Source organism: Cetorhinus maximus, chromosome 9 (genome assembly GCF_964194155.1).
Source record: "Cetorhinus maximus chromosome 9, sCetMax3.hap1.1, whole genome shotgun sequence".
Lineage (NCBI taxonomy): Eukaryota > Metazoa > Chordata > Chondrichthyes > Lamniformes > Cetorhinidae > Cetorhinus > Cetorhinus maximus.
In genome coordinates, this window is record NC_135887.1 from 116,883,075 (window position 1) to 116,896,111 (window position 13,037).

Consider the following 13,037-nt stretch of genomic DNA (forward strand, 5'->3'; position numbering starts at 1 on the left):
TTGCACTTAAATAGCTCTGGACCTCACGGACAGAAGCAATGAGGGCTCCCACCAGTTTCTCCAATCAGTGGAGTGGTCTAACTAATAGTTGCAGCCTGTTTTTCATGTTTAAAGGGCTGGGGATTCAAATAAGTTCAGATTATGAGACTTAATTAAATCTTATTCGTCCATCAAGAGCATTTACGTTTCCTCTGTCAGTTATGATGACTCCCACACTGTGGGAGGGTTAAGGCCCTTGGAACAGCCAAAATGGGGTCTGTTTAAACTCATTTCAAATAGCCTTAAGTTCAGGTTTCCCGCCTGCATGATTCGCACCCTGCGTCCTTCCCCCTGCCGGCAAAAATGGAATCTACCAGAAAAAGGGGCATGATTTCCATAACTGGCTCCTGGCCACCATTTTTAAAGGCCGCCAAGTCGGTCCGACTGCCCGAAAATCCACCCCCTGGACTCCAAAGGTTAAATTACAAGGAGAGATTGCACAAACTTGGGTTGTATTTCTAGAATGTTAGAAGGTTTAGGGATGATTTGATTGAAGTTTAACATATCAAAGAGATCAGATAGAGATCAACTATTTCTGCTGGTTGGAGAGTCTCATGCTAGCAGGCATCGTCCAAAAGTCAGAGAAAATCCAGACATTTCAGGAATGAAATTAGGAAATGCAGCCACATGGAAAGGGCAGTAGAAGTTTGAAACGCTCTTCCACTAGCAATTGATCTCACATTAATTGTTAATTTTATAACAGAGGTCGATTGACTTTTGTTCACCAAACACATTAAGGAATACATAGCAAAGGTCGGCATATAAAGCCAGGTTGCAGATCAGCCATGATCTCATTAAATGGTAGAACAGGCTAAAGGGATTAAATGAGACCATACGATGTAGGAGCAGAAGTAGACCATTCGGCCCGTCAAGTCGGCTCGGTCATTCAATGAGATCATGGCTGATCTGGTAATCCTTAACTCCACTTTCCTGCCTCTTCCCCATAACCCTTGATTCCCTTACCGATTAAAAATCTGTCTATCTCAGCCTTGAATATACTTAACAACCAGCTCTACAGCCCTCTTCGGTAAAGAATTCCACAGATTCACTGCCCTCTGAGAGAAGAAATTCCTCCTCCAGTTCCTATGGTTGCCTTCAACGAGTTTTTTTATATTGAAAGACCTGCATTACCTAGAGAAATAACCTACCACAGAACTACTACTTATCTGGTTCCTGTCAAGTTAGATGGTCATAAAAAGCACAAGGGGAAGAGGATGATTGTATCAAAATATAGCTGGCATCCTTAAAACAAAGAGCAGTCAGGAACCTTTTGAAAATTAAAGCCTAATCACAGACCGTTAACATAAAAATATCAATATAAAGTGTCTTTGAAGGCCATTAAAGAAGTGACTCAGTGGCAGTAAATCACTCATATCAAAGTAACTATGGCCTGAATTTTACCCTTGGCGGGCATGCGCGATTGGCGGGACCAGTTGGGAAACAGGCCCCCAACCGCGATCGGCCCACATCCACGATTTCACACTGACTGGCCAATTAATACTAACCCAGCATGAAACACGTCTTCCCAATGGTCGGGAGGGACCAGGCGGGGGCAGGGGCCTGTCGGGTGCTGGGTCCAATGGTGACCCGGTGTGTGGTTTAAAAATAGCAGAGGCAGTTCCTTGAAGGCTGCCAGGGAAGAATGATATATTCTGCATTTGGAGGGTGAAGCGATGGCCTCAACAGCGGCTGGAGATGCCAGGTGGCAGGGCGGTCTGGTGTGCATTCGGGTGGGCACTCGGCCCTCCCATTTTTCGGACAAGTGCCTTGCGGTGCTCTTGGAGGAGGTGGCTGCCAGGAGGGACACCCTCATTCCCAGAGATGGAAGGAGGAGGCCACCGCACCAGACAAAAAAAGCTTGGGAGGACGTGGCAGCCGAGGTCAGTAGCCACAACGTTGTGCGGCACACATGGGTGCAGTGTCACAAAAGATTCAATGACCTGCTGCGCTCAGGAAGGGTGAGTACCATGTTGGTTTGGATCAGTGTGGAAAAGTGTTAAGGGCTGGCCGTCCCCCCATGGAGCTCAGGGGTGTTAGAGTCTGAGTGCCAACTGTCAATGACGCCAGAGCTGGCCGAGGAAGTGAGCCCTTGCTGTTTGGTCTGAGTGCCTTACGGCTCAAGGGCCATGACTCAGATGTGCCCTGCAAGGTGTTCCTCGGGTGGGGTTGGCCAGGCTGCAATGGCGCTGCAGGTAGAGAGTGGACTAATCAATGCTCCTCTGTCCTTTCAGGAAAAGCAAGCCATAACCACATTGAGAGGTCACCCCAAAACTCCTAATATTGACCAGATTTCAGCAGGACGCCTTGGAGCTGGAGAGCCACGTATCTCATTCAGCCGGTCGTGGAGAGGCTGGGGTGTCAGATGAAGGTAAGAGTTTCGGATGCTGCAAATATTCTTGTGTAGTCTCTTAATTGATAGGAGCCTCTAAACTGGAATCCCCATTGATCACTGAAAGACAGTGGCACCATGATGCAGATCTGCATTGTCTCACCAGGGTGCCTGGCATGCACAATGACAACGTGATGACTTAAACTAATGACATGTCGCTGTTCTCCCTAAGATTCGCCAGCTCGCACTCATTTGCAGGACCCCGAAGAGCCACCCCTGGCACCAGAGGATCACTGGTCTTCAGTTATACCTGCATCACACCCGGTCTCTGAACCAGACACCAGCACAGATACTAGCACCTCGATGGGTGTTAGATCTTCGGCTAGAATGTCAGTGCGTATCGGTGAGGGCACTTCACACTCGCTTGAGGTGCAGGCGGAGGCAGAGAGTGCCCAGGGCGCTGGCAGTCAGAGGACTGCTGGAGACCAGGACAATGCTGAGCCAAAGGCAGATGAGACTCAGGAGTCATCCATTAGGCAGCAGATGTTGGATGTCCAGCGAGATGTGCTGGAGGATCTGGCAGAGATCCATGAGGGTATGCGTGCCACGCTCTCTGTTGTGCAGGAGTCAATGCGGAGCATAAGCACTGAGGCGACTCTCATGGCCAAGCACACTGCCTCTTCCATTGAGAGAGAGGCGACTAGGAACAGAATAAGGGGTTCCTGTTGTTGCGCACGGAGCTGCAAGCCCTCACACAGGCAATGACCTCAGGTGGTCACTACCAGTGTTGGAGACCAGCTAGGTGTCCATTCATCAATAACAAGCAAGGAGGTCCAGAGCGACCTCACATTGATGCACAAGCTGCTTGTCAGTTCTGTGGTCTCCTCTCAGGGCGCTCTGGATGACGGCAGCAGCTCCTCCTCCCCTCTGCCAGTGACCATGGCATCTGATGAGGCTGCGATGCCTAGGGAGATGTCAGCCGTGGCACAGGCCGCTCCCTCCCAGGCAGGGCGAGCACAGGCTCCACTGGCCAGAGGACGACCGCCAAGGTCATCAAGGCCAACAGGACAGCACGGTCAGCAGGCTGCCTGCAATGCCGTTGCCAGTGAGGTGGGCAACAAGTCGCAGCACTCGCAAACTTAAGTTTAAGGCACCATGAGCACAAGAGGGACTGGTCACGGGTAATCTTCTGTTCTGTAATGTTTTGTTCATATGTTTACTGGTGTGGAAATGAACATCAGAGATGGTAATGCTAATTTGTTTTGAATGTGAAAATTACATAAGTTTTGCTTTTGTCATAATGGCCTGAGTATGCTTCACTTTTTATTTGGTGCAGGGTATGCCAATATGTGATGCTGGTTGTGAGTGGCTCTAAACTTTATTGCACAGGCATTGAGTGGACTCTGGGTTCAAAGGAAAGGGTCATTTCAGACATCCTGGATGGAGGCAGCACCCCTGGGATGAGGTGGAAGCAAATCTGTGGTAGCCTAGCTGAAGGAGTGTTGGGTCAAGGTGTCCCTGGTATCCCTGCCTCCCTGAAGGATGCAGAGTTCTGCCTCCAAACCCTCAGCGTTCTCCTCACCATGCTCTTCCTGTGACTCACTACTGGATTCATACTCTGTGGCATGTGGAGCTGCCTCAAGATCCTCTTCCTCCAGTGGGCCCCACCTTGCCAGAGCCAGATTGTGGGGAGCGCAGCTTGCAACTACTATCAGTGACACCTGCTCTGGGGGGTATTGTAGTGCTCCCCCTGAACGGTCCAAGAATAGTCAGAACCACATCTTCTTACAGTCCTTTCTATTACTGCCATTGTGGAGGCATGATTCCTATTGTAACACTGCTCTGCCTACATTCTTGGGTGGTGGAGAGGCATCATAAACCACATTTTCAACAATAGCCCTTGTCACCCAGCAGCCATTCATCCAGTCGGACAGGAGCACTGAATAGCCTTGACACCTCGGAGTGTCTCAGGATATAAGCATCGTGGGAGCTGCCAGGGTACCTTGTACAGACTTGCAAAATCTATGTCCTGCTTTCACAAACTACCTGGACGTTCATCAAGTGGAATCCCTTCCTGTTGATGAAGGCACCCGGCTGACCCGCTGGTGCCTTGATGGCCACATGTGTGCAATCGATGGCACCCTGGATGCGGGGGAACCCAGCAATCGCTGCAAACCCTCTGGCTCGCTCAGCCTGGCTGGCCTCGTCCATACGAAAATGAATAAATATCAGTACCCGCCTGAACAGAGCTTCTGTCACCAGCTTGACCCAACTGTGGACAGCTGATTGGAACATTCTACACAGATACCCCACTGACTCCTGGAAAGAGCCGGAGGCATAGAAGTTGAAGGCCACTGTGACCTTCAGAGCCATTGGCATGGGGTTTCCACAGTTGGAGGTGACCTCAGGCCCAATCATCTCACAAATGGAGTCACAGTCTCCCTGGAGAGGCGGAGCCTCCTTCAGTATTGTACTCAGGCATATTGAGGTAGCTGCATCACTGTCTGCAAACCCTGGCAGCAGGATAGTGTTGTCTTCTGCGGCCCCTTACACCTTGGACTACCTTCTGGCCCTGCACCTCTCCTCTCACAGGTCGCTCCCCAGGAACCTGCATTGGGATACCTAGCCTCCTCTCCCTTCTGCCCCTCTCTTCCTCCTCAGAGGAGGTGCCTCCAGCGGAGACCACAATCCCCATTACCAGGGTTACAGAAGGCTGTCTAATACATGGAAGGGCCATAGAACTTAAGAACTAGGAGCAGGAGTAGGCAATTTTGCTCCTCGAGCCTGCCCCGCCATTCAATACAATCATGGCTGATCTCATTTCAACCTCAACGCCAATTTCCCGCCCTCTCTCCATAACCTTTGAACCGGTTACTAATTAAAAATCTGTCTATCTCCTCCTTAAATTTATTCAGCGTCCTGGCATCCACTGCACTCTGGGGTAGTAATTCCACAGATTCACAGCCCTTTGAGAAAAGTAATTCCTCCTCATCTCTGATTTAAATCTACCACCCCTTAGCCTAAAACTATGGCCTCTCATTCTAGAATGCCCCACAAGGGGAAACATACGCTCCACATCTACTTTGTCTATCCCCTTTAGCATCTTATATACCTCAATTAGATCTCCTCTCATCCTTCTAAACTCTAGTGAGTTTAGGCCTAAACTGCTCAATCTCTCCTCATAAGACAAGCCCCGCATCTCTGGAATCAATCTAGTGAACCTCCTCTGAAACACCTCCAATGTAACTACATCCTTCCTCAAGTAAGGGGACCAAAACTGTGCACAGTACTCCAGGCGTGGTCTCACCAATGCCTTGTACAGTTGCAACAACACTTCCCTATTTTTATACTCTATTCCTTTAGCAATAAATGCCAAAATTCCATTTGCCTTCCTTATTACCTGCTCTACCTGCATACTAGCTTTCAGTGATTCATGCATGAGGACACCCAGATCCCTCTGCACTGAAGCATTCTGAAGTTTCTCTCCATTTAAATAATAAGTCGCTTTTTTATTCTTCCGACCAAAATGGATAACCTCACACTTATCCACGTTAAACTCCATCTGCCAAATTTTGGCCCATTCATCTAACCTGTCCATATCCATTTGTAAATTTCTTATTTCTTCATTGCAACATCCTTTCCCATCTATTTTGGTGTCATCTGAAAATTTAGCTATAGTACCTTCTATCCCTAAATCCAAGTCATTAATATAGATTGTAAATAGTTGGGACCCAAGGACCAAACCCTATGGTACCCCACTAGTTACAGCTTGCCATCCAGAAAAAGACCCATTTATCCCGTCTCTCTGCTTTCTGTTGGTTAGCCAATCCTCTATCCAAGCTAGTATATTACCCCTAACTCCGTGTGATCTTATCTTGTGTATTAATTTTTTGTGCGGCACCTTATCAAAGGCCTTCTGGAAGTCCAGATATACTACATCTACAGGATCCCCATTATCCACTTTGCTTGTCATATCTTCAAAGAACTCTAACAAATTAGTCAAACACGATTTACACGGCCACACAGTCAAAATCCTCCGGAGGGGCCTCGGAGACACCAATGAGTCCAGAAATGAAGCCTGGAAATGTTAAGAATGAAGCTCAGAACTGAGATGAAGCTGTCAAGTTCATATAAGCAACCAGCAACAAACTATCTCCTAAACTCCTCACTGCTCACAATGGCAATATTGCAGACCCTTTTTATCTTGCCCTTGGATGAGGTTTTGCAAAATTTGGGCTGCCCGCCTGCCCGTGCGACGAGCACGAAATCGCACGCGCAATGTAAAATCTGGATCAATTGGGTTTTTAATGGCCTTAAGTGGCCTTTTAACTGATGGCGGGTGCAGCTCCAACACCCACGCATGCCCGCCGACCTGAAGATCGCGAATGTGCATGATGATGTCGGGATGCACGCCCGACGTCTTCTCGCGCAATTTTACGCCCAAACGGATCCGGCGCGCGCCCACCCGCGTGGCGTTAAAATTCTGCCCCATGAATTTCCTTAGTGCAGGTTAATATGTTCCAGCAAAAGGTTTTGAAAATCCACAGGGTTACGCTTTACGCACAAGTGCTTTTTTGAGATTCAATAGCCTTTCAGTCTTTCAGAATGATTCTGTTTTGCTGTAATGTTCCCAAGAAACTCTAAGCCCTTCTGCAAAAAAGTTGATGTATTTTGCTCCTTTTACAGTGGGAGATGCATACCATGAAAAAGATTACACCTCCAGGAATTTGCTTTGATCCTCATAGTGTAGATAAAAGCCAACCAAATTACAGCCATTCGACCACATACGGTCCCAGGAGTCCTGGTAAGCCCAGGAAGCTCACTTCTACACTTCCTATATAGAGGATAGAGTGCTGCTTGAATCTCGAGCTTCTCAGAAACCTATTCTCAGCACTGTAGCCTCTATGATAGATAGATCATTAATCAGAACACCAAATCTGTTAGTGTTAACAGAAGCTAATGGTGATTTCCATTTTACATATTGCCCACAAGGCTGTGTTATGAACTGAAGTAGCCCAGAAAAAGAAATAAAACTTTGGAAACCTCTGGCCTAGATGACCCTAAGTGACATGTCGAGATCTCATACAGGTGTGAATGTCCAACTCTCTGAGGGTAGATGCTGGGAGAAACAGTATTATAAAACCAGGGCTGAAGTCAATCCCCTGTCTTGGTCTAGTTTAATAGCATTAGGACCACGAGGCCATTTGTAATCTATAAAAAATCTTACATCCAGACACATTCTTGTCTACAAAACCCTACTTTCTGCTGGTAAATTTCTGTCAATACTTTTGTGTCACCGTTTTCATTCTAAATTCTCATGTCCAAATTGCCAATGTAAACTTGTCATCCTGTAATCACACCTTCTCACCACCGAAGGAACTGCAGCACGTTAGCTTTGTGTCTCCCAGGCTGTGTTGCAGACAAACTCGTGAGGAAAAAATGTTTTACACAACGAATGGTTAGAATTTAGAATGTACTGCCTGATAGGGTGGAGGGTAAAAAAATTAACGGTATCCTTCAAAAGAGAATTGGACAAAGACCTCAAGGAGAAAATATTGCAGGGATATAGAGTAAGGGACTAGCTACAAGTTCTCCTCCAATTAAGCAACACAGCATCCTGACCTGGAACTACATCACCAATCTCTCACTGTCACTGGGTACTCTCTTCCTAACAGCACTGTGGGTGTACCTACACCACGCAACTGCAGCAGTTCAAGGAGGCATTCGCCACCACCTGCCTGCTCAAGGGCCATTAGCGGTGGGCAATTAATAGCGGCCTTTTCAGCAACGCCCAGATCCCATGAATGAATTTTAAAAACCCTGTCAAGCCCCTTAAGAATTTTATATGTTACAATTAGATCACCTCTCATTCTTCTAAACTCCAAGAAATATAGGCCTAGTCCACTCAATCACACCTCATATGACAATCCCCTCATCCCAGGAAACAGTCTAGTGAACTTCCATTGCACTCCCTCTAGAGCAAGTATGCCCTTCCTTAGGTAAAGTGACTAGAACTGCACACAGTACTCCAGCTGTGGCCTCACCAATGCCCTGTAGTAACTCTTATACGCTAACCAATTTGGAACTAGTTAGTTAAAATTACCCACATAAATCTACTCTTCACTGCACCCAGCACAGGGAGAATATCATCCCCGCCTGACCCCATCCCCACTCCCACCAGCACCTGCCACATTCCTCCAGGGAAATCACACTTTGGGCACATATATGAAAATGGCTGTGCACAGACATACAGTGACAATTTTACCCAATATCCAGATATTTAAGAAAGGAGCAGGTCCCATTCACTCCTACCTGCCTTTTGTCTTGTGTTCACATGTTGGCTGCACACAGGATGTGGCCCATGAGACCAGTCCCTAATTGAGTTTTGCGACGATTTTAAAACACAGATATTGCATGATTTAATTGTACCACTTCAACTTCAGCTGATAATGACTGATTTCTAGGTGTGTTGGCTTTTAAAAAAATAATGCTGAAATGGGTTATTGTGCAGAAATCAGCGCCTCTATTACTGCACCTTGTCTTTGCACAATCTCATCAGGCCTGCAATTCCACCCAAAACTTGGGAACTGGAACAATTAGGGATGTAAGCTGTAAAATGTCAGTCTGGGCTTGTTCCCCAAAATTAGGTTTGTTCTTCTTTATACTGGAGATGTACTGTGAGGCAAGATCCCAAAGAAAACTCACTCGATAGGAACATGGGTTTGAGAAATAATTATGAGGTTAGAGGCCAATTTTAGGACCCAGACTCCTCTTTCATGAAGCTCCATGTCTCAATTCATTCTGCATCGATAGCCTTCTGGCAAACATTTACGCAAGGGGAGAGGACAGACCTGAAGCATTTGCTTGATTGCGTAAATTTGCCAGGAATCCCTCACAAAGGAACATGTATCCAATAGCTATTTTGAGATTAATAAAAGTATCACCAAACAAAATGCAATGTGTAACTGCAAAAGATAAAGCATCCCAGAAAAATAGTTATTTTCTACAAATGCCTTCATGGTTCCATGGATGACAAAACCAAATCCCAAATCTTTTCATTGTTGTAGCAGGATGGATTGTGCACGGTTGAGAAAGGGTTGATTTGTTCCAGAATTATAGTATGAGGACTGGTTTCGGGTTTGGGAAGATTAAGTATCAGAGAATCACAGAGCCTTGCAGCACAGAAAGGTCATTCAGTCCATTACATCGATACTGGCCCTCTGTAAGGCCTTTGTGCTGGCTCTGTAAATCGCCTATTCACTTAGATTCACTCCCTTGTTCTTCCTACATATCCTTTGAAAACAATTATTTTTCAGGTATTCATCAATTAAAAAGCTACAATGAACAGTGCTCTTCGATCCAAGATATGCACTATGGGCTGGATTTTATGGGGTGCCACAATCCTCATCCCCAACCCCAGGCTAAAAAGTCAGGGGGTGAGGGGGATAGCCCAGCCCTTGATCCCGACGGCTGCCCTGTGGCAATTTAACGCTAGGAGCGGCATTAGTTGCTTTAAGGCGAGACTTCTGTCCCCTTCCCGGGAGGATCTGCCACCTTAAAGAGCTGCCGGCCAATCAGAGGAAGCTGGAAGCAGTGGCCATTTCTGGAACCACAGGCAGTCTCACCATGTCGAGGAGCCCAGTTAAGTCCTAGGTCAGGAATCTCGATGAAGTGGGGTATGGGCCGGGTTCAAGAGACCTGGGGGAATGTTAAAGGAGGGATAGCCTTGAGGGGGAGGGGTGCATCTGATGGGCCCAGGGCCCCCACCTTGCTGAACACCAGCCCGCACTGCTAAAGCTGCTGGGCTTCCCACATGGCCTTGGTGTTCCCTGCCACAGGTAAAGTACTGGCAGGGGTGGGTTGAGATTGGCCATTTAAGGACCCCAATAGGCCCAAGTGTGGGCAGAATACCCAATGCCTCCTCTCCTGCTTGTAAAATTTCAAGTAGGCCGGGGCAGGCAGGTGGGCAGCAGGAAGGCCACTGAATTTCTCATGCCCCTGCCTGCCTATCAGCCCTATGGACTGTGTTTCCAAATGAAGCAAAGCCGAATTTTTGACAAATTTAGTGTAAAATTGGAAAGGAAGTTCCCTGTAACTGCTAGTTGCCTCTCTTCAATCACCATACAGTGGGCAAATACCAAACCAATCAGTGCTTTGTGGCAATGCACAGTGCCCACTCTGAAGCTCTATCAGTCATTTTCACCTAGATTTGTTCCAACATCTGTCTTTGTTCATGATGCCCAGCCCCAGGGCTTCAAAGGTATTTCGAAAATATCCAGAACATCAATCTCACATGAAACCAAAGGAAAACATCGAATGTCATTGAACAATAAATATCAACACTGTCATCAGCTTACCTCTGGGCTGCAGACCAAGGGTGTTTCTCTTCCAGTTTTGTTAAGAGTGCTACAGTCAGCTGCCTATCACCCTCAAGGCATCCTCCAGGTACCAACTGGATTTCCAAGGCCCTGCAAACTTGTTTGCGGCTGCCCTTCCTGGGACTATTCGCAAAGACCTGAGTTTGAGCACAATTATTACAACTTTTCATTAAATGAATACATGATTCCCTTTAATAAACTGTCATACTATTGCAGTATTTAAGTCTCCATAAAGCACTCAAAAGGCACAGGCATAATTACTTATCATGCTTCTAAAATCCTTATGGCTAAATGGCACAATTACTCACAATATTTCCCTCAGCTAATGAAAGTAACTGAAGGCAGTAGGGGCAATTCTGCGGTAATTAAAAAATCTTCAATCAGAGCCATTTTATGGAAAGACACTAATACATTTATCACTGCAAATCAGACTAACTAATCCTAACTGACTTCATTTCCAACTAATTGGCATTTTGGGGCATTATGGCAAGAGCAGTCAAAATGCTTGCAGTAGTGTGTGCATTTAATGGAGAAACTCAGACACTCCTAAGAACTTAAAAAGGACATTGTTAGGACAATTGTGCTTAATGCTTAAGGCCAGCTGTCACTCTGCCCATTGACATAAAAAGAGTTAGTACTGCAAAATAATTTTTAAAATGGACGCTGCAGTTAAAAAGAACTCAATGGGTGGAATTTTACAGTCCCATCGCAGCATGTCATTCAAAAGTCCATTGACTTCGGCAGTACCGTAAGATCCCACCGATGTAAAATTCCACCCAATATCTATAATATAATTTCATTGATAACTGCAACACAAAAACCTTATCAAATGTTTATTTTGCAGTTTATAGCAATGTGCAAGATCATTTTTTCACTCTTTTATGAGGCATGAGCATTGATGGCTAGGCCAGCATTTGTTTCCCATCTCTTAATGCCCTTGAGAAGGTGGTGGTGAGCTGCCTTTCCAACTGCTGTGGTTCATGTGGCGCAGGTACACTCACAGTGCTGTTAGAGAGGGAGTTCCAGGATTTTGACCCAGCGACAGTGAAGGAACAGCGATATAGTTTCAACTCAGTATGCTGTGTGACTTGGAGGGGATAGGAAGCTGGTGGTGTTCCCATACGTCAGTTGCCCTTGTCTTTCTTGGTGGTAAAGTTGTTTCTTTTTATTCATTTATGGGATGTGGGCATCGCTGGCTAGGCCAGCCTTTATTGCCCATCCCTAATTGCCCTTGTTCAGGGGGCAGTGAAGAGTCAACCACATTGCTGTGGGTCTGGAGTCACATGTAGGCCAGGCCAGATAAGGATGGCAGATTTCCTTCCCTAAAGGACATTAGTGAACCAGATGGGTTTGTACAACAATCGACAATGGTTTCATGGTCATCATTGACTTCTAATTGCAGATTTTTATTGAATTCAAATTCCACCATCTGCCATGGCGGGATTCAAACCCGGGTCCCCAGAGCTTTACCCTGGGCTGGGTATTGGGTATACCCTGGGTCAAGCATTAGCCTCGATTTGGTTGGTGCTGTCAAAGGAGGCCAGACAAGAGATAGAGAGGAGGAGGAAAAGTGAGCAGCGAATTATTGTTTATAATTCAATTCTTATGATGTGGGGTTTGCTGGCATTTTATTAACCAGTTTCCCAGAGAGCATGGTAATGGGCCTTTTTCTTGATGGGAGTGTCTTGCTAGACCATTTCAGAGGGCAGTTAAGAATCAGCCTTAGGCATAGACTGGAGTCACATATCTGCCAGACTGGTGAAGGACAATAGATTTCCTTCCTGAAACTAATGAACAAGTTGGCTTTTTTGAGACAATTTGACAGCTTCCTGTTCACTTTAATACCAACTTTTTAGCTCCAGATGTTTTATTTTTAAAGCTGAATTCAAATTCTCAGGCTGCTGTGCTGGGATTTGAACTGCCATTCTCTGAGGTATTTGTAAGCCAACATGAGGGGGAAAAATTGGTAAACACATTGTAACCTGTAAGTCAGTTATATTTTATAACTTAAAACAATTAAAACAGTTAAAATAATTTAACTTAAGTTAAATGATTTCCATATTCAGTGGCACCCTGCAGCATTATTATCCCATCAATATACAGCCGAGCATAGAGAGGCTTTCAATGGATCCCCATTCATTTTATTTTATTATGTGGGGACTGATTTCTGTACGCATGAATTGGTCACTACCTACAAAATAGTTCTCTCCCTGCAACCCGCCCACAACAATCTGCCGAAATGCAGGTTCCTGAAATTGTCCTGCTTTTTTCTTGGTTTGCTAATCAGTAAT

The 13,037-nt window shown here is 46.1% G+C and overlaps 1 protein-coding gene across 1 annotated transcript in view; it reads right to left on the reverse strand.

Moving 5' to 3' along the window:
* LOC144684249 (doublecortin domain-containing protein 1-like) overlaps positions 1–13,037 on the reverse strand; it is a 337,405-nt gene that overhangs the window by 119,360 nt on the left and 205,008 nt on the right. Inside the window, exon 18 of the mRNA XM_078547886.1 lies at positions 10,726–10,883. Coding sequence (XP_078404012.1) covers positions 10,726–10,883 — 158 coding nt within the window. The remainder of the gene's footprint in view (positions 1–10,725; positions 10,884–13,037) is intronic.